Here is a 19854-nt window from a genome sequence, read left to right as displayed (position 1 = left end):
ATTGGAAATAAAAAATACTTTCAAAGGCTGACAGGCACAGCTGAAAGTGCAGTTAGTGCTTACTCTTTCAGCGCTGGCCTTCATATTAGTCTTTCTCAGACATTATTCATATTCATTCCAAGATCAGCTTTTGTAATTAAAAAAAAAAGGCCAGGGAACAGCATTAATGAAAGAACCATGAGAAAAAGGGAGCAATTACTATTTCTGGATGGTCTTTTAAGGACCTGGCAGTATCTGCATAGAACTTGTACAACTTTACCAGCACATTACACTAATAAATTGCTGACTGATGACCAAGCTTTAGCAGAGTTCTTTCTGAACTTAGAAGTAGTAGCAATTCACTTAGTAGTTGCCTGCCTCCTTCAAAAATATGTTCCTTTGAATACTTTTAAAATATCCCCTAAGGTTAGTTGTTTATTGGTTTGGAATTTGCTTGTTCAGTCTGGTAACCATGACATTTAAAATTTAAAAAAAAAAAAAAAATAGGTTGGGAAAGGGAAGTACTGACTAGTCTTAAGTACTTGCCATCTTTGTTTCCCAACAGTCTTGAAGCACAGGGGCAATAAGGTAGAATGCTGTAAACTTGGTTAGGCTGGACATATAGCACCAGAACTGCTGTGTGAGTGTCTTGAGCTGTTTTCCATCTGTGACAGAAACAATCTCGGGCACTATTTCCCAGTAGCAGAGGCAGTGGGACAGGGCCTCTAGCTCCCTGGTTTGATTTTGCTAAGGAGGCACCAACACTGGTGTCTTGCCTCTTTCCAAAGAAGCAGTAACTTTGGTCCCATTTAATCAATATAATTAATGCATATATTTTTTTCATTTGTAGCTAATATATGATAGTTTTGCCCAGTATCTGGTAATGGAGAAGGGTTATGACAAAGACTTGCTGACTCTAGCTCCAGACAGCTTGGACTTCTGGTGAGTACGTTGAAAAAAACAAGAAACTTTCTTCATAACTTCCTTTATGCCATAATTTTTTACAAAGCTTGGAAAATAGCTTCTCTTATTAGGTAGTTGTTATGATTGTCAAACCCAACAAAATTACAGTTTTAAATACTTGTTCGAACAAGTATTTGTCACGGGATACTTCTAACATGGTATTTTGAAGAGAGAACTGAGCATTCAAGCTTGATTTGTGCTTTCAGCTGTTTCGACACAAGCCTTTTAGTCTGATTTACTCTCTTATTTTATGTATCTCCTTTGTCTTCTACCTTCAATTCAACTGGAAAATCCAGTAACCATCAGAATTCAGTAATTTTTATTTTGACAGATGTGGTTTCGTTTGTGTAAGGCAAAATAACCTCAACAACCTTCTGAGGAACTGAGGAAAGGTGATGTGCCAGGAGGTAGTCCTTGGGTGGCATGTCATGCATAAAGCTGTGAGGCAGAAGACTGAAATGCAAGTTTCTGCTCTGAGCTCAGTGGTCTCTGGGCAGGAGCTTAAGCATGAATCTGTGATCTTCCAACTTTAACAGGTTATAATCTAGGCCACGAAGGTAGGGACTTGATGGCCAGGTAATCACTACGTTTTTTAAGAGAAACACAGGGGGAATTGAATAATGGGTGTATTATTGTATAACAGTTTTGATCAGGTTTTTTTTACAATTCTGCATTTGACTGAACAGTTTTCAACAAGATTGTTTTCAACTTCCATAAAACAAGCGATGTATCTGTATTTCTCATATTTTGAGGTCTCTGATATGTAAAATCCTTTGTTAAGATCTAGGTATCTCAGCCTCGGTCCCTTATTGGAGCTGGGAGGTCCATGAATGTGGACCTGCGAGTCTGCAGTGTTGGTAGCTGCGTGTCAGTTTCTCACCCAGGTGTCCTTTGTGAAGGGGTGGGGTCCACTTGCTGCCTTCATGGCATATCTTCTTTTCTTTGGGTACCTCATAAAGGAGGATGAAGATGCCATTACTTTTTCAGTATTGTTTATACATTATTATTTTAGCCACTGAACTCTGAATGAATTTTTCAAATAACCCAAGTGAATGTAGATTAAATTATCTGGAAGGTATAGATTTACCAGGAGAGTTAGGAACTCCTGTTATCTGTCGTATGCTGTCAACTCTTCACTATGGCAGTGCTTCTGCTTTATGTGTTCCTTGGATATGCAGTTGCCTCATTTAGAATGATGTTCTAGCCCTCTGTCACTTAATAACTGGTGTTACCAGTCTAGTAATAATAAAAACTTATTTCTTTAATAGAAGTGGCTTAAATATCACATTTCTTAGTTGTATGTGTTTGGACCTTAATCCTCCAACCTTATCTGTATGAACAGTCACTGAACAATGGAACTGTATTTATTTAGTAGGAATTTGCTATGTAAGTGAAATGCAGTCCTCATGGTAGTAATAAAGTATTTCCATATATAGAGTATTGTTAAAAAATGGAAATATTTGAAGGGTTGTGACTTTGTTTGCTTTGTGTAGCATCATTGTGTAGCTTCTGTAGCTGCATTTTGCTGATATAACAAGGCATTCCTCTGAAAGCGTTAATTGTTCGTTTCTTCCTTAAAATCATTCTTAGTTGCAAAGGCTTGGTGTTGGACATTGAAGAAGGAAACTTCGTGAAGCTTGCAGAAGATGGAACGGTTTTGAGGTAATATTGACAGTAAGTTTATGTGTTTAAACAAATACCAAAATCTTACCCTTTTTCTGAAAGCCATTTCTTAGTTTTATTAAATATTTAAATACTAATTTCAACATATATTTATTTATTAGATGTAAAAGTTTAAATACTCTTTGGTAATGTGGTGCTCAGTTTCTCTTAATGTTGTGTAGGCAGTCTAGTTAGCTGCTAGTAAAGAGTATCTCTGTTTTAATAAATATCTAAGACTCTGAGGGCATACTGATCTTGAAAGTAAATTCACTTTTTCAGTGGCTACCAGTGTACTTTTAGTCCAGTTCTCCTAAGATCCAGGATAATGTTTTTCTTTGGATTGTGAGCAACCTGACTGAGTCAGCGCTCCCATCATTAGCATTAGTCATTAGCACTACTATCTTTGTACCATACACATTCAGAATTTTGCAGGCTTAGAACATATAATTTAAATAGCCTGAGGTAAATTAAACACAGGAACTGACAATCAAAATTCTGGGTTTATTTCCTCTTAAAAGCTATGTTTTGCCTTCAGTCATCATTTCAGTATATCCTTAGTTCCTCTTTCCTTCCTTTTTTTTTTTTTTTTAAAAAACATAGAAGACTGCTATTTTGAATCACAAATCTGAAAAGTAGATATATTTAAGTATATCAGTCCCTGTCCTGTTTCCCCCTTATTTTTTTCCAGGATGAAAGTCTGTGTAATTTAGTATGCAAGATAGACTCTACTGCTTTGGTTGGTGTTTTTTTCTGATAGTATGTGGGAGAAGGAGCTTGAAGATGCTAGGGAAGGTCGGATCTTATTGAAAGGAGGGAAGAAATTCCTGTGTGCCTCTGCTGTGTAACCCAAAATTCATTTAGTACCATGGATTTCAGAGTGCTAAATGCAAAATTCAAGACTAGAGGGTATACCACGTTACAAGGAAGAGTGATATAGGATTGGTTCTCCTAGCATTGCCTGTATTTGCTTCAAAACTAGATTCTGTGCATTCTTTTGAGGCCTAATTTGATGGTCAAGCTAGTTGATTTTTATCCCTAAAAAGGCTTCTGCACACTTCTGTATTACACAGCTGCTTGCAGAGCTCAAACTAGCACTTTTCCATAGTTCTGCCCTGCATTCTGTGAATGTTACCAGGCTTCAGAATGATGTATAGGCTTTCTGTACTGTGTTTTATTGTGCAGCGTATATTGATAGTTCAAGTATAGCGAGTGTCCTCACACAATTGAGAACATTCGAGCAATACAGAGTGATTGTGTTAGCAGGTGAGGCACAGTAGCTGTGCCCCCAGCCAACCAAACCTCTGTGTAGTAAGGCTTTTATTGAGGACTGCAATGTATATGACAAAAGCTTAGGTTCTGGGAAACTTCTAAGTTATAAAGAGAGTTACTTTTGATCAACTTGCATGTACTTCAGTATTCAGTTGCAATGCATTACTTTACACAAGGAGTAGTTTGGCTGTTTTTAACCTTTTTTTGTTTTGTTTTGTTTTTTTAACGAATAACCAAATGCATCGAATAGGGCAAGCCATGGTACAAGGAGCATGACACCTGAAGAGATCCTGGAGACATACGGAAGGAAGGAGTGGAAGCACTTTAATACAGTCAGTGGCATGGTTTCCCGCTCAGGTAGCTATACCTTAGCACATCCTCTTCTTTGAAATTGCTCTGGCCCCTTCAGCGCCTCATACTTCTTACCACAAATATGTAAAAATACTTGAACTGAGAATTATTGGAATAGGTGAGGGTTTTGTTATTTTCAACTTCTAATACTAGAGTTCAACTTAAATTTAGGTCACCAATGATGAGACAAATGAGCTGACATAGGTGTGTTTTGGTTATAGAAATGGGCACATTGTTCCTTGATGAAGTAGGCTGATAATCACAGTCTATCTCATTTAGGACGTGTCAAATCTTAATTTTTCTTAACTGTTGACTCATCATCATCCGTGCTGTTACTGGAGCCCTAGGTGCAGGTGCAGAGAACAGCGTGGGTCTGGAAACAAAACTACTCCTCCTGCAACTGAAATTTCTTGATTTTAAAATGGGAGTCACTTTGAAGGCACTGTGGCTAGGTTTGCGTTGTGGGTCTGTACTTCCTCTCTGTTTTACTTTGATCTTGGCAATTGTGAGTAATACACATACAGTGCTCAGTTAAGTTGCATTGTGCTATGTAATGGAGGTATTTTCCTTGTGATTTTTCTGACACAAACTTGTTTGTGATGCTTATTATAAACTGCAGGTGATCTTTTGCAACAAGGTACAAGAGAGGTTTTTTTTGCTTCATAGAGCACATGTGCCTTTCTTTTTCATTGAAAAGTGCACTTGGTCTCTCTTCTGAATGTTAATCCCCGTTTTGCTCAATTGCTCTTTAATATATCTAAGAGACAGCATAGACAAGGTCATGAATACAAAAAAAAAAAAAAAAATCACTAGTTAAGTCATTTTGCTCCTAGGAGAGAGTTGTTGAACATGACCTTGGTCTGGGGGGACATTTGCACCTCCTGATTTAGTTCTGTTTTGGGGGGTCATGTAATAGTGTGGGCATGCTTCCAGTTGCGCTAAGGCACTGTCTGCGGTGTTTGTGTGCAAAGGGCAAGGCTATGTGTGAGACGTGTCCAAATGTTTCTGAAACAACTTCTCAAACCCTTTATTTGTCTTTCCACTGTTAGGGAAATAGATATTTTAGAAGAGTTGAATGATACTGTCCTGACTCTTAAAATTCATAGTTCTCTCCCATCTCTTCCACCTTAAGTTTTAGAACCTTAAAATGTAATTTTAAAATCTCACTGCCTTGATATAGATGAACAACTTTCAGTTACCAATTATGAGAAGCAAAAGTGGGGATAAAGGCTAACAAAGATTGGGCAGCAGATAATGCTTGTTACCAGTAAAATCCAAATAGGAGCTTATATTCTTATTTAAATGTGGTTTTTATTTGTGATTAAAGCATACAGTATGGATTAAAAAATTTAGGTTTTTTTTTTTGTTTTTTTTTTTCCAGCTAAATACTATTTATATGATAACTATTTTGACCTGCCAGGAGCTTTCTTGTGTGCAAGGGTTGTGGACAGCTTAGATCAGGTAAGAACTGTATTGTTTGAAACTAAGTATTGCATTATCATTCTCTTACCCACCACAGATCTTGAATATATTATTAAATGCGTACAAATAGAGTATTGAACAACATCAAGGTTTTTAGCTTTTTTTTTTTGTTTGGAATTTTTCATATTGGACTTGGTGTGTTGGCTCCAAAGGTATTGTGAGCTACATGGCATGTTCAAAATACATGTACTTCCACCAGAGGGCACAAATAACTAGGATACGAATAGAAACGCACTGTTTTCTCAAGTTCACCCTGCAATATGTAGAATATAGTTCTTAACATCTCCTTTAATTATACTTGATGATACTTCAATTAAATCTAATGCAAGTCTTCTGAATGACATGGTTTCCTAGTTTGCAAAGTGTTAATGAATTGAAAGCTTCATTCCATGCTTTTTTAAACTTGTTTTTGTCTTAAATATATTGATCTGTGTACACAGATGTGAATACACCTCTAGAATAATACGATTTTTTTTTTTCTCTGCTAAACAGTAAGTTATATTCTCAAGGCATAAAATGCAATTGCTTGAACATTTTTCAGTGCTTTTTAGACAGAATGTCCTAAATCCTACCTTTGAAGTTTGATGCTAATTGATTTGATTGTGTTAAAAAAGGCTTGAATCTTTAATTTGTGTGCAGCTGGGAGTAGGAGGGGTTTCTTCTCATACACAAGTATATTGATGTCAGAGTACTGATGTAGTCTTCTAGCTAAAGATACCAGAGCACTGCAGCACTGAAAATTGTCAATACTAAACTTTGTCTGCAGAGTGAAATCCAGAGCTGTGGGATGGGTATCAGGGATTGCTTTGCGTATCAGCTGACTTGATGCTTTAGCTTCCACTCCAAAATAGCATGCTTAGGGGATTGCTGCCTAAGTCCAAGTGCTGCATGAAGAGTTATCTAAAGCTAGCTTATCAGGAAGCACTGAGGATGGGCGCACTATAAGACTCTTAACTTTGTGCCTGATTAATCTCCTTCCTCTAAGCTGTTCACAGCTTAGAACTGTATCTGAGATGTAACACCTGTGTTGTATTACTTTCTTTTGTATTTAATTTAGACTTGGCACAGAATCATCTATTTATTGAGAGAGGAAGCATGTCATAGCATGTGTGTAGTAAGCTTTCAAATTCAGTTACTAGTTCATGAGCTGGAGCGTTGACCCTGGATCAGTGCTGTCTTCAGCCAGAGAGATTTCAACCTGTGCTGTTTCTCCAGAGAGCTACCAGAAGTGGGTCATGAACCCTCTATCTAGAGCTAGCAGTTCCTGAATATTTTACTGAATGTTGGTGGGCTACGGTAATTCCAGGGAAAGTTAGCATCAGCTAGATGAGCAAGATGAAAGGCAGGAGCTGGTAGTTCTCTCCAGCACTCATGCCTGCAAAATCCTGCATCCTAAGGGTTAGAAACCATCACATTTTCTTCCACATTTCTAAAAGGAAATAGAGGCTTCTGTTTCACGTTCTGGGAACTTGTTTAGTAAAGACTACTCTCTTACATTTTCCAGACACTGTTCTAGAATCAGGAAAGCTTTCTACTGGAAACAGATGGGAGAACTGCTAGGTTTGGATTCAAAATGAGTTTAAATATGAGTTGGATGCTGGCCTGCTCTACACTGTTAAAAATGAATCTGCTTTTGCTGTATCCAGAACCAGAACTCTTATGTATTTTCAGACAAAGCAGAGGAGCTTCTTGGTGTTTTGGATCTTCACACTGAAAAGCTACACAAAGTCCTGCTTTATCTGGTCGTTAATGAAAGCACATTTGACAGTTACACCAAAATAATGGTGGACTGCACGGGCATGCACAGAAATTTCTTCCTGCTTTCTGGCAATTGGTCTGTTTTCTTGTACATCTCATATGCAACAGCTGTAGATTTGCAAGCAATTTGTTTGACAATTATTTTAGTCTTCTCTGAAGTCAAATGTTTTGAAGGAAGTGTACCCACTTTTAAACTTGTATCCATCTGTCCTCAAAACAGGGCTCTGAGAAGCTGTTAGCTCATTGCACTGTTTGTTTTTTTTTTTTTAAAGAAACAAAAAAAACCAACTCCAAACTAAGGAGCGAGTCAACCACATGGAGTATGAGGGGGGTGGACATTTGAATTTGTCTGTCTCTAGATTAGTGCTAGTGCCATTGCCACTAGACAGACAGGTACACCCTAGCACCACCTGAACATGGCTTTGAATAATGACCTTGGTTACCAGCTAACTGAAGTTTGACATATATGAAACCTTTTCTTTTAGTTTTTAGTTCTTTTATGTATTTCTGGGGCTGTTTGCTATAGGGACAGATTAAAAAAAATATTTGAAAGCCACAGCATTGTATCTTTCCTGCTCTTAACCTGTAGAGCTGGTGGATGGTAAGCAGACTGTCATAGTGCTTGTCAGTCATGCACAAAAAACCTTGTTTGTGTGACTTACTGGTTTTGAAATTGAGTGGATCGTTCCTCTGGAAGCCTCCGTGGCAGATTAGGCCCAAAATAGCAGTTTACTTCAGTATATATAAACTACATGGGTTTTGTTGGCAATGTTAAGGGTTTGTGGTTTTTTTCAGTTTCTGAATATTTCCCTCTCTAGAAGATGCTTTATGCTTACAAAATGGTTATTGTTCAGGTATCAATGCAGTGGTAGGGACACAGAAGGTGCCAATGCCATGAAATCTGTTAACAGTTACCTTAAAATTTATCGTAAGGTAGGTGTTGAAAGCCTGTAAAAACACTCACAAAGATACTTCCCATGGTATACAAACTCAAAGAGACTGTACCACCTGCTTTACTGCTGCCAGGTTAGCTTGTAAATCTGAGCATCTCTTAAGGAATCCATAGCTGATCCTCTGCTCTGTAATACTGGGTGGCTGTGTAATTGCATCTGTTTAATACAGCACTCCTAGAATTCATGGAGTTTGAGAGTGCTGTGGCACTCAGCTCGTTGGGAAGCTTTTCCTCTCCCTTAGTGAGATGCTGAAAGGACTGTTGAGGTCAGCTGGAGCTCATCTGTGCCTGGGCAGCTTTCTAGGAATGGCGAGAAACTCTTCACAAGCACAGATCGCCTTCCCCTGTCCTTCTGCCAGATCTGGGGTTTGGCAGTCTGCAGCGCACAATGCAATGCAGTGCTGCTCAGCCTGGCTTCTGGATGGATGTTTGATACAGCGTTTGGGGTGGAGTTGTTGGCAGAAGGGCATTACCTCTAAATTATAGCAAAGGAGTTTGCTGGTTCTGAGGGTGGAAGGTGATATGGATGCCAGGCTGTAGATAATGTCAACCTGCTAATTAAGTACTGTATCTGCAGCTTTAGGCACTTCTTTTTCCCAAATGTCACTGGGGATGGCTCATTCAGTAAGTTGCTATTCTGTCTAATGCCCCCTTTTGCTGCAATGTTTTAGAGTTCCTCACAAATATTAATCCTTTCTCCTTTTGCCTTCCTCCCCCCACCTCAGCCATAACCTTCTTAAGTAGGGAGATAATTTGTCTGTGGTTACCCAAAGTTAAGCTGGGTACTACTGAGTCCTGAATCCTACTGTCTAAGACTGTTTTACTCCAAATACTTATGTTTATTAATGGCATTGCTGTCACTGCTTCAATATGAAAGCTCAAAATAGCTGATACTTAATATATTGACTAGGTTCCTTTTGACACTTACAGCAAGATGGTCAGAAAAAGTATGACTTCTGGAAGGACATGGTGGCTGCCATCCAGCATAATTATAAAATAACAGCTTTTAAAGGTAAGTGGGTTCACTGAAAACTTACTATAATAGCTGAAAATATTACATGCGCTTGCCAGAGCAAATAACATTTGCGAATACACTGTAGGCTACTTGACACAGCTTTTACTTTTCAAACTTACAAATAGTTGTATAGCAGACATGTTTATCCTGGAGTAGAACATCTTTATGACTACTGTTTCTATTTCATTTAGTTGAAACTGTTTTGCTGTCTTTAGTAACATTTGTGATGTGCTACTTCACTGAATTTAGAGGAAAAATGATTTCTCACAGTGATTGGTATGGTAATGTGGATAAACTTGAACTGTATCTTGATTCTATTCCTTTGATTGTAATAATTCCTTATGTTCTTGTAATCATAAATATTTGGTATTTTCCTTTAGCATTCTAGTTTTGGTTAGAATTCCTCATATAGTATTGACACAGTAGTGAGGAGATCGTTATTTTGTTATAAGCTTACTAAAAATTGCAGAAATAATAGCCTTTCCTCACCCAAAGCGAGCCTTATAATAGTGTAATATAAATTAGATTTGGAGATCTTGGCTACCCTTCAGCTAGAAATTATTTCCCTTCTTTCAAAGAGTAAACTTCAGAATTTCTGTTAGGCATATGAAATAGTTGATAGTAAAAGCTAACAATCTTGTGTGTGCACACAGTTAATTGAAATTATTTTTAACCATGTTTTTTTGTAAAAAAAATGTTATGCAGCTCAGTTCAGAATCCTGTAGCATTTTGCTGACAGCGTTTTCTGGTAGAATTGCCTCTGTTAATGCAACATTCATTAGGCACAAGTGTAGTTTGGACACTCTTAAAACTTATCTGTTCAACCAGAGCTGTAATACTTGCTGTATTCCTTTGAAATGTAATGGACAAAATTGTCTCAGAGAAGCTCCAAACAGAAACAGAAATTGACTTCAGGATGCATATTGTAAAAGACAGCAAAACATTACTAAAATGCTTTGGTTGTTGTTACAGTGTTTCCATTGGAGCTTAGAGTATGATTGGTAGTTAAGGGTTCTTCTAGGAACTCATTCATACATGGAATAAACATATCCTTTCTTTTCTGCTGATATTAAACCAATCCAAATCAACTGTAACTACTTTTTTGGCATTTTTGTTAGTTCTTTTTTCAAATCATGAAAGCCTATTGTTTTAAAAGGTATGGATCCTGCAGCATTTGGCAAGAAGAATAATTTTTAAAAGTGTTTTTTGGAAATGAATTAGATCAAACAAAATTTAGTCTGATCTTTGAACTCACTTAAATAATTGCTCAGTTTTATTTATATGTAAGTGTCTGCTTGTGTGTACATGTGTATGTTTATGCATATACCTACCTATCAAGTATCTCTTTGTATACGTAAGCATGGAATCTGCGTACAGATGTGTGATAAGACTTAATCCTTTCTAACTCCTATCAGAATTGGTACCTAATTTAATACACCTCATTCTCTGTTATAAGAGTCATGAGGCACATGCACAACAGTGTTGAAAATGTAAGAAAACATAGTAACTGATAGGCATGAGTTATTTTGGATAAAGCTCTGTAAAATCAGAAGTGAAATGGTGTAGATTTTATACCCTACTTAAATATTTTAATACATGATGCATGACAAAGCACAGCATTTTCGCTTTGACAGGCTGCGTAGTGGTCTTATTTTCCTTTTAATAACATGGTCCGGTAGATAAAGCACTGAACAGGGAGTCGGAAGAACCAGAGATAATTTCTTCCTTTATCACCTACCTGTGATATTCCGATGGAGCGTGTCTTTTTGCTTCAGGTCACTCTGTGAAATGAGAATAATGGTACTAATCTTCTGTCACAAGTTTGTGGCAGAGATTATTTTTTTTTTTTTACCTTTTTTTCTTTCTCAGTTGCAAACTTAACATAACTTCCTGAAGAATCTTAAACCTGGCTCCAGCCCAACATCTACATGCCAGGAAGCCCCACGGTCTTTCTTAGCCCAGAGCCTGGCCTGAAGACCACAGCTTCTTGACTTAACTCTCTGCCCTCATGCCTTGTAGAGGGTTTAACCCTTTAGAGAAAAGCAGAGCTTATTAGCAGTTAGTCAAGGTAAAATGTCCAAAGCAAACTTACTAAGCCGTCAGTTGAGGAGACACAAAGTTCCCAAGTCAAATGCTGTCTTAGTAGTGCCATTGTCGGTGATGGAGCAGAACGACTGACCGTTTATTTTTTCAACGCTATTAAAGTATTTGCAATTTGCTTTGGTTTGTTGTCGATATGCCCTTATTTCTCTGTCCCTTCTCTTTCTCATGATTTCTTTGATCAGATGTCTGGTGAATTTTGCTTTTCATTGTCTTAGCTGTGGTAATTGCCTTAGATAATTGCCCTATGATATTTTTTTTGGATGGCTTTTTCAGATAGGCATGACTGTCCTGACTCAGCTTAATGAAGGGTATTAACCTACTCATCTACTTGTAAAGAAGTGAAGAACTGAGGTTTGCAAAGGGAAAGTTAGAGGGTTCCAAAATAGGCTTGTGCTATTTAGACCTTCCTTTGTGAAGAATAATTCCAAAAACTGAGAGAATCTATTAAACAGTACTATCAGAAAAACATGACGTCAGATAGTAATGAACACAGATACTCGTACTTGCAAAATGGTAATTTCTAATTTAATAATACCTGCAAGAATGTCCTCTGCAATTGATACCCAAGTTGAGCACTAAATTACTTGAGAATCCTTTTTGTAAGTCTTTCTTATTTTTTCTTTTCTTCTGTGAGTCTTGTATTACTGGAATATTTTGCAGCTTTAAGGTGATTAATGTTACTTTGTATGTGTATCATTTAGTCTATGTTTTAGAGACTTCAAAGAGTAATTTTAAATTAAATGTGGCAATGTATTTTACACTGTATCAAGTGGACAGAGTTCCACAACACATTATGGAAACAGTTTGATCTTCAGAGGAGTAATGAGGTCTTGAAGTATTGTGTATTTATTCCCATGTGAAAAATCTCAGATTTGGTGATTTTTTGACATAAAAATCAATAGTGTTTGTTGGAGGAAGTTGCCTAATGTAACTTCTCAAAGCAGGATTTTGTAAAATTTCTTCTGTTAAAGGCTGTTCACACTCTCACATGATTTTCTTTCCTTATGATTTCCCTGACATTTCGAAAACCGTTGTATCTGTGGTTGTATAATACAAATGATATATTTGTAATATTTTCAATCAGTTCATAAGATTGGATTTCATTTTATAAGTAAGAAGATCATGGCTAATATGGTGGCAGACTTAATAAGTTGCCCATAAAAACGCTTGGTGGGATCTGCTCTCACGTTTCAAGGATGCATCTGAGAAATCTGTCACTGATGATCTTTTATGAAAATGAAAATTATCAGAGAAAATGCTAAACTTAAAACATGTTTTTTAATAACTTGCATTTGGTTGTTTTGGGGTTTTTTTTTGTGTGTGCTTGATCAGTATTCTGAAGTGGCATGCTGATATACAGGAATTTGGGAAGGAAAATTTTGGATCTTTCTGAACTACTCCATCCTCTTCCAAAAAACATGTGCGTGCACATACACACACACACACACACACACACACACACAGAGGTTTTTTGTTACAAGTTTATGGTATTACCCTGTTGTCTTGGCAGAAGATACTGAATCTAGATGTCTGTGATACATGTGTTATATCTTTTATATGGAACTTCAAATACATCAAAAGAACCCAAAGATGGTTTTCTGGCCAGAAAGAATCCTCCAAACATTCTGCAAAACATTAGAAATTTCTAATGTTGATGCAGTCCAGTGATCAGTGGTCTTTATTTGTCTTAATTGTGCAACAAAGATAGAAACAAGTAAATTTGTTACACTTCTATTCTGCGCTTTCCAGCTTAATACAGAAGGAATTATTTGTGTGCTTTGTGTGTTTGACCACTTAAGGCTTCAAAAAATTCAGTAGTTTTTTGGAAGTGAGTTAGTTTATACTATTACAGGCTCTTATGTTTTCATTTTAATCTCATACTGGCTTTTCTTTCCTGTAATGCCTATGACACAGAAGAGATGTGGTTTCTGGAAGAGCTTTATCTTTAGGTAGGTTGCTGATCTTCATGTGGAGAAAATATTTAAAAACAAACTTAAAAATCTTACAGACCTTTTCAAAGTCCCCTCTAAATTGAGAATCCAAAGCTAAAATCATGGTTGTGCCACAATTCTTATCTGTATTCTCTAGCTTTTCAGTGTTGCTTTCTTAGTGACTTAATGTCTAAAAAATTACGAAAACTCTTCAAAGAGGCTGGCATATGAGGTACAAAGCTGTAGGCTTATTTGAAGTCCTATGTGCTAATTCAATAAACAAAGACATTAAAGGACAAAATGTGATTTAAAGTGGATGGACAATAAGGGTTAGTGAACTATGCTTTTAAGAATACTGTCTGAGCCCAGTTTCTGCTGCAGAGACTAGTTAGTTGGAATCACGAGACAGTAGTGTACTGCTGAGCACTAAGCATCTCCATTTTTACATGTGCTTTAGCATATGTTTCATATGTAAAGCAGTTGACCAGAAACTTTACAGCTACTGAGCAGTATTTTCCAGCTGCAGTACCCAGTCCCTGTATTTGTTTCTGAAACAAAAGTGCCAGATGTATGGTTGAATGTATGGGCAGCAGCACATGCTGTGTTTAAATATTGGAAAGTGCTGTTAACTAATGCAAGTGACTGCACAGGAAAACATCTTTTATTCCAAAAAAGAGATCATTCTTAGGAGATCTGTACTTAGTATTTGGCCTAAAACAGGAAGGTAGAAGAGCGGGTTTAGACAATTCAGACCCAAGTTTCTTGAGCTTTATATTGGCTTGAAAGAAAAGTATAGCAGAATTGCTACTTATAAATGGTGATACTGTCCACTTTAGTATTTCTATACAAAGATTTGTGTGCAGTGTTTATAATAACAACCAATTTGCTTGCCTAGGTCTACCTGGCTGCTAAAATAAGCAGATCTCATGTTACACTCTTTATTTAAGCATTTATTAATTTACCAAAGTATGGCCTAAACCACAGGCTTCTTTATCCAGCAGCACTTAATAGGGGGAGAAAAAACAAGCTTACTTTCTTGGTAGTTCTTTAAAGTTTTCAAAACATTATATGGTTTTGCTAATAATGGATCGACCTGAAAGTGTCCTCGCTTTTTTTATTAATCCCAACATATTATCAAGGACTTTGGTGATTTCAAATGTATACAACATAACAAGTCTCAGGTTCTGCCTTCATGAAGAAATGGTAATATGAGAAATTTTTAAACTTAAGCCTATGTACTTTTAGTGTAAGTGGTTAAAAGCTTCTGTTTAAAAAAAATGAAGCTAAAAATAATAGTTGAAGGGTTCATAAGGTTTTGATGTATATGAGACTTCTAAAGCATGTGTGTGGTAGTTGTCATTGGAAGAAATGTTTGATCAGACTACTGTGGTTTCATAATTTATAAGCACTAATTTTACTAAGCTGGTTTACTTCATACCATTAACTTTTCATGGTGTTTAGAGCAAATTAATGTTATATCTAATGTTTGTGAGGCATGAGTGTATGTTGGTATGGTAAATATGATTATGTGTACTGACTAATTACTTCCATCATCTGATAGATTTACCGTGTAAGTAAAATACCTTCCTCAGACTATTGTGTTTTAAAGGAAATAACTGTTCAGGGAAAATCAGTTCAAAGATTGTCTCCAATTTTGGGGTGGTAAAGCTGTACTGATTTTGTGCATGTCTGCGTACTTGTGAAGATATGTTCTTAATGTCTGGATTTGCTGATAATTCTTTTACAGTATTCTGTATATTGTAGTTTTACAGAACATTAGGAGCTTAAAAGTATTGAACTAGTTCACTGCTGCAGCTTAGAAAACATGCATTAAACAAAGTTAAGTGGATTTCTAGGCTTCAAATCTGGTTGGTTTTTCATATTGCAAAAGTCTTAGATCTTCAGTAACAGGTAATAATTTATCAGTCTACCTTTCTCTAAGGTAGTTCTTAATAAGAAAAGTGGAACTAAATTAAAACTGTGATGTGGCATGTATTATATTAGAGTTGTTTTCTTGACTCCTGTTTGATAGCTTAAAGATGAAGCAGACAGATAGCAGAATGTACCTGAAGTATAATATCCAAATTTTGTGATGAATGTTGTGTATCTGAGTCTTTACTTTTAATAATACCTTCAATTAATTCAAGTTTAGTGAAATATAATCTAGAGTCCTGAATGAGTACTTTATGAGAAGCGATAGTTACAAATTGTGATTTTCCTTTGGGGGATGGGGGTACGGTTGGTGCAGGGAAAGAAAAAGGAAAGAAAAAAAGAGGGAGAGTCTGGTGCATTATATTAATTCATAAAATTTTAATGTTGCATTCAGTCAGACAATTGCTCCATCATTTGGAAACAAATTTATTGTGACAATTCTCTAAAAATATACAATATTCTACTGGGTTTGAATGACTGTCTTTCACCTTCTCACTTCCTTCTCCATTTCTGTTGCAAAATTGAAGCTGCATGGCCTGCTAATGACAAATCAGATCAGCGCCCAGTCAAAATGGTCTGAAGGAAAGAGTGTCAGGACAGTGTAAGTGGGATGTTGTTAGATATGAGCAAATAGGAAACCTGAGAAAGAAGAGTGAACATAGTCAGAGGAGTAGAGACCATTAGATTCTGAATTGGGCAATTGGAGCCATACTTGATCATTCTCCATGAGATCAATGACAGCACTGCCAGAAGCCTGATCAAGGTATCCTTTCTTGTATTCATCATAAGTGTACATGAGTGGGGAACCATTTTTGTAGAGTGCAACCCAAACATTTGTTCCTTTTGCATGTACGTGGTAGGAGAAATAATACAGTCCAGGGATCCTGCAGGTGAAGATTCCTGTTCTGGGGTCATAGTGTTGCTGCCTATTGTACAGGATTTTATCAAATTTGATGGGGACTGTTGCCCCAGGGTAGGCTTTGGAGAGGATGACACTGAAAGCGGACACTGGCATCCCTGTAAGAGCTTGGTTTACTCCTCCTTTCATGAAAGACATTCCTGATAGCTCCCGAGACTCTCCTGCTTTAACGTAGCTTTCAGGCATCTGTGGGATTACAGCTTGGCCGGGGGGACCAGGAGGACCTGGGGGGCCTGGCAGGCCAGGCTCTCCATTGTTGCCTTTAGGCCCGGGGGGTCCGGGGGGTCCCATGGGTCCTCTTAAGCCTTTCACAGCAATACCTGCTGGGCCTGGCAGCCCTGGTGCTCCTGGCTCACCTTTCGCACCAGGGGCTCCTGGCAGGCCGGGGGCACCAATGGGACCTCTGATCCCAGGTATTCCTGAAGGCCCTCTAGGGCCTGGCTCACCATTGATCCCTGGCACTCCCTTAACTCCTTGTGGACCCATTGGACCGGGCAAGCCAGGTAGGCCAGCATGGCCAATGTCACCTTTTGGACCTGGGAAACCTGGGTGCCCCTTAGGACCAGCAACACCCTGTTCACCTGGGTATCCTGGTTTTCCCTCTAATCCTGGTAGACCTCGTTCACCCTTGGCCCCTGGGAATCCTGGGGGGCCTGCAGGGCCCGTGTCACCTTTTGGCCCTGGTAGGCCATTCTCACCGGGCAAGCCTTTGAGTCCTTGAGGGCCCATGTTCCCTGGTGGCCCAGCAGGCCCTGGCTCACCTGGCACACCAGCCGGGCCTTGATCTCCTTTAGGTCCTGGAAGGCCAGGAGGACCTTCAGGCCCTCTGTGTCCCTTCATCCCTGGCAATCCTGGCTTTCCAAAGCCTGGAAGACCTGGGGATCCAGGCAAGCCTGCAGGTCCAGGGTGTCCCTTGGCTCCAGGGATGCCTGCTGCTCCTGGTGGTCCCATTGGCCCAGGCTTGCCAATGCCAGCTTCTCCAGGTTCTCCTGGGGGACCCTGGGGACCTGGGATACCAGCTGCTCCAGATGCACCTGGTAAGCCTCTGTCACCTTTCATACCTGGCTGACCTGGAAGACCGTTTTCACCGGGCTTGCCTACCCCAGCAGGGCCAGGGAGGCCCCGGGGTCCCTGTGGGCCTGGAAGGCCCCTGCTACCTGGGCGGCCTGGAACACCGAATCCACTTTCTCCCTTTTGTCCGTTTATACCAGGGATACCTGGCTCTCCCTTCTCACCGGGGAGGCCCCTCGGCCCTTGAGCTCCTGGAGGGCCTTGTGGTCCTGGCTTGCCAGGAACAGACAGTCCTGCAGGGCCGGGAGTGCCAGGGGGTCCTTGTGGCCCTCTTGCTCCTGGAAGCCCAACAGGTCCAGCTTCTCCTTTCTCACCATGTAGTCCTCTGTCTCCTGGCTTTCCTGGTAGACCAGGCACGCCTGGCTTTCCAACTGCAGAGAATCCAGGTGGACCTGGGGGACCAGGGGGGCCTTGGGGACCAGGACTTCCAAACCCTGGTTTTCCTGCAGGACCTGGTTGTCCTCTTGGCCCAATAGGGCCTGGGGGACCAGGGGGTCCTTGTTCACCCCTTATCTGCACACCTGTAAGAGAGAGGAAATGGGTAAACCAGGGCAGTTATAACATTTGCAGACTTGTATTGTGGTGGTGAAATGTGCAAAGGGTTAACCTCACTTGAACCTATGGAAGTCAAGCTTCTTATTAATATACTGTGTTTGGTCGATGAGAGCCTGATGTTCAGAGCAAAAGTGTTTCAGAGCTCTTACAAGTGCAAATTTGTTGGAGTTGTGTCCTGAGTTACGAGGTCTCTAGAATTATTTCTTTTTGGCTTCAATACATTTAGGGTCATCAGAGAGCTTAAAAAATGCTGTGCAAGTAGATGCAAACTATTAAGGAAAAAAAAACAAACCCTCAGGTAACTGATTTAACAAGTCATTAGACTTGCATCTTGATGATGAACAAAACCAGAAAAAGCTTCCTGTGCAGGTGTAGCTGCTTTTCTGAAACCAGTTCATGCAACATTTAAGTAATGAGATTTTATTCCTTTCTCCCCCCAACTTTCAAAAGTGGGCTATGGCTCTGGTTTTTTTTTTTGTAAACATGTGAGTGTTATATTTTCAAATACTGTCTTAAAGATTTGTGTTTGTCATTAAAAATGTCACACAGTGGCAAAGTCACAACTGATAATTCATCTTCCTGCAGTCAGAATTCTGGCATGGTGTTGCTCTTTTTAATAATGCTTCATTTTCTTAGTTACCAAAACAGCAGGTGGAGCCACTTAACCAAATGTCACAAATAGAGGAATAAACAAATAAGCTCACTACTTAGTTTTCTGTGCACTATGGGGGAGCTTGCAGCTTCGTGTTGGAATTAGGATGCTGGTTTGTGGGACATTACAGACAAGATTAATATCAATATTGTGAGACTAATTCAGTAGTTTGAAGCAACTGACAACTTTATAGAACAAAACACCATATCTATGATGAATGTTAATTTAAGAAGTAATTACAAAAATAAAAACTGAGGGATATAGGAACAGCCTGGATTCAGTTTTTTATAATGGCAGCATATTCTGTTCAATACTTGTTTAGAAAAGATTGATAATTGATCAACAACTGGATCAGCTAAAAATTGCATTTCAGTCTGACAAAAAGAGCAGTGTTTGTATATATATATGACAGTTTATGCAATGACTGTTCTCCTGTCTCTTGGGTAATTGCTTTTTCCAGTCTGTGGCTAGTCTTGATGAAGCAAACATGAGATGGAGGAAGAAAATTGTTCTTGTACATATTCTATTTTAAAAAAATAATAGAAATGTGTATATAAATATATTTGATTTTGGTTTGATATTGCATCTGCAAAGTTGCTGCCTTCCTATATTGCCAGGGAAATTGTTCTTATCTACCAAGTATAGAGAGTGCATTTTCTTTTTTGCTGATGCATAAAATCAGTGCAAATGCATATCACCTTATTTTGCACACCTTACTATCTCATCCTCCTTAAGGCAATGAAAAGGAAGATAGTTGTTAAAATCCTACACATAGAAAGAAAGCAGTATCTGTGATTTATGGAAAAACTGAAAATGCAAGCACACATCCTTCTCAGCTGCAAAGGCAATTGTGGATTCTGTGAGTACCAGTCATAAGCCTGGTGCAGTCTTCCCTATCTAACTCATATTGTTGTATTTCTTACTACTGAACTCCCAGATTCAATAAGGTGCAATTCCAAGTTGGTTTTCTTGTTATATAGGTGATATAAGATATGGCAAATTTTAAGAACTACATTGTGAAAAAAAATTGGGAAAGGCTTAAAAGCCTATCAGAATTAACATGTACCCTGCAGCAGAAGCAGTGTTTAAATGTTCTTTACATGTTACATTTTCTCTTTACCACAGGTAAGAGAACTGCCATCAGAGAAAACAACTTACTTGGCTGGAGGACTCAATTTATTCCATAGGTTCTATATATGAATAGAACTTCAAAAACTAACTGTTCACATCAGGGAATGCAGGCAGGTCAGATCAAAGCCT

At 38.6% G+C, this 19854-nt stretch overlaps 2 protein-coding genes across 3 annotated transcripts in view; one reads left to right on the top strand and one right to left on the bottom strand.

Annotated features, from left to right (window-relative positions):
* LOC308064753 (dermatan-sulfate epimerase) overlaps window positions 1-19854 on the top strand; it is a 197325-nt gene that overhangs the window by 1494 nt on the left and 175977 nt on the right. The window contains exons 2-6 of the mRNA XM_080389711.1: window positions 830-921; window positions 2533-2604; window positions 4124-4230; window positions 5606-5685; window positions 9347-9428. Coding sequence (XP_080245837.1) covers window positions 830-921; window positions 2533-2604; window positions 4124-4230; window positions 5606-5685; window positions 9347-9428 — 433 coding nt within the window. The remainder of the gene's footprint in view (window positions 1-829; window positions 922-2532; window positions 2605-4123; window positions 4231-5605; window positions 5686-9346; window positions 9429-19854) is intronic.
* COL10A1 (collagen type X alpha 1 chain) overlaps window positions 11313-19854 on the bottom strand; it is a 28536-nt gene continuing 19994 nt past the window's right edge. For both annotated transcript variants that reach the window (XM_080389713.1, XM_080389712.1), the window contains one exon: window positions 11313-17908. In XM_080389713.1, the coding sequence (XP_080245839.1) occupies window positions 16014-17908 (1895 nt within the window). In that variant the 3' untranslated portion in view covers window positions 11313-16013. The remainder of the gene's footprint in view (window positions 17909-19854) is intronic.

Source organism: Falco punctatus, assembly GCF_963210335.1.
Source record: "Falco punctatus genome assembly, chromosome: 5".
Taxonomy (NCBI): domain Eukaryota; kingdom Metazoa; phylum Chordata; class Aves; order Falconiformes; family Falconidae; genus Falco; species Falco punctatus.
The sequence above is the reverse complement of the archived record's forward strand: the minus strand, read 5'-3'. Positions and strand labels throughout refer to the sequence as shown.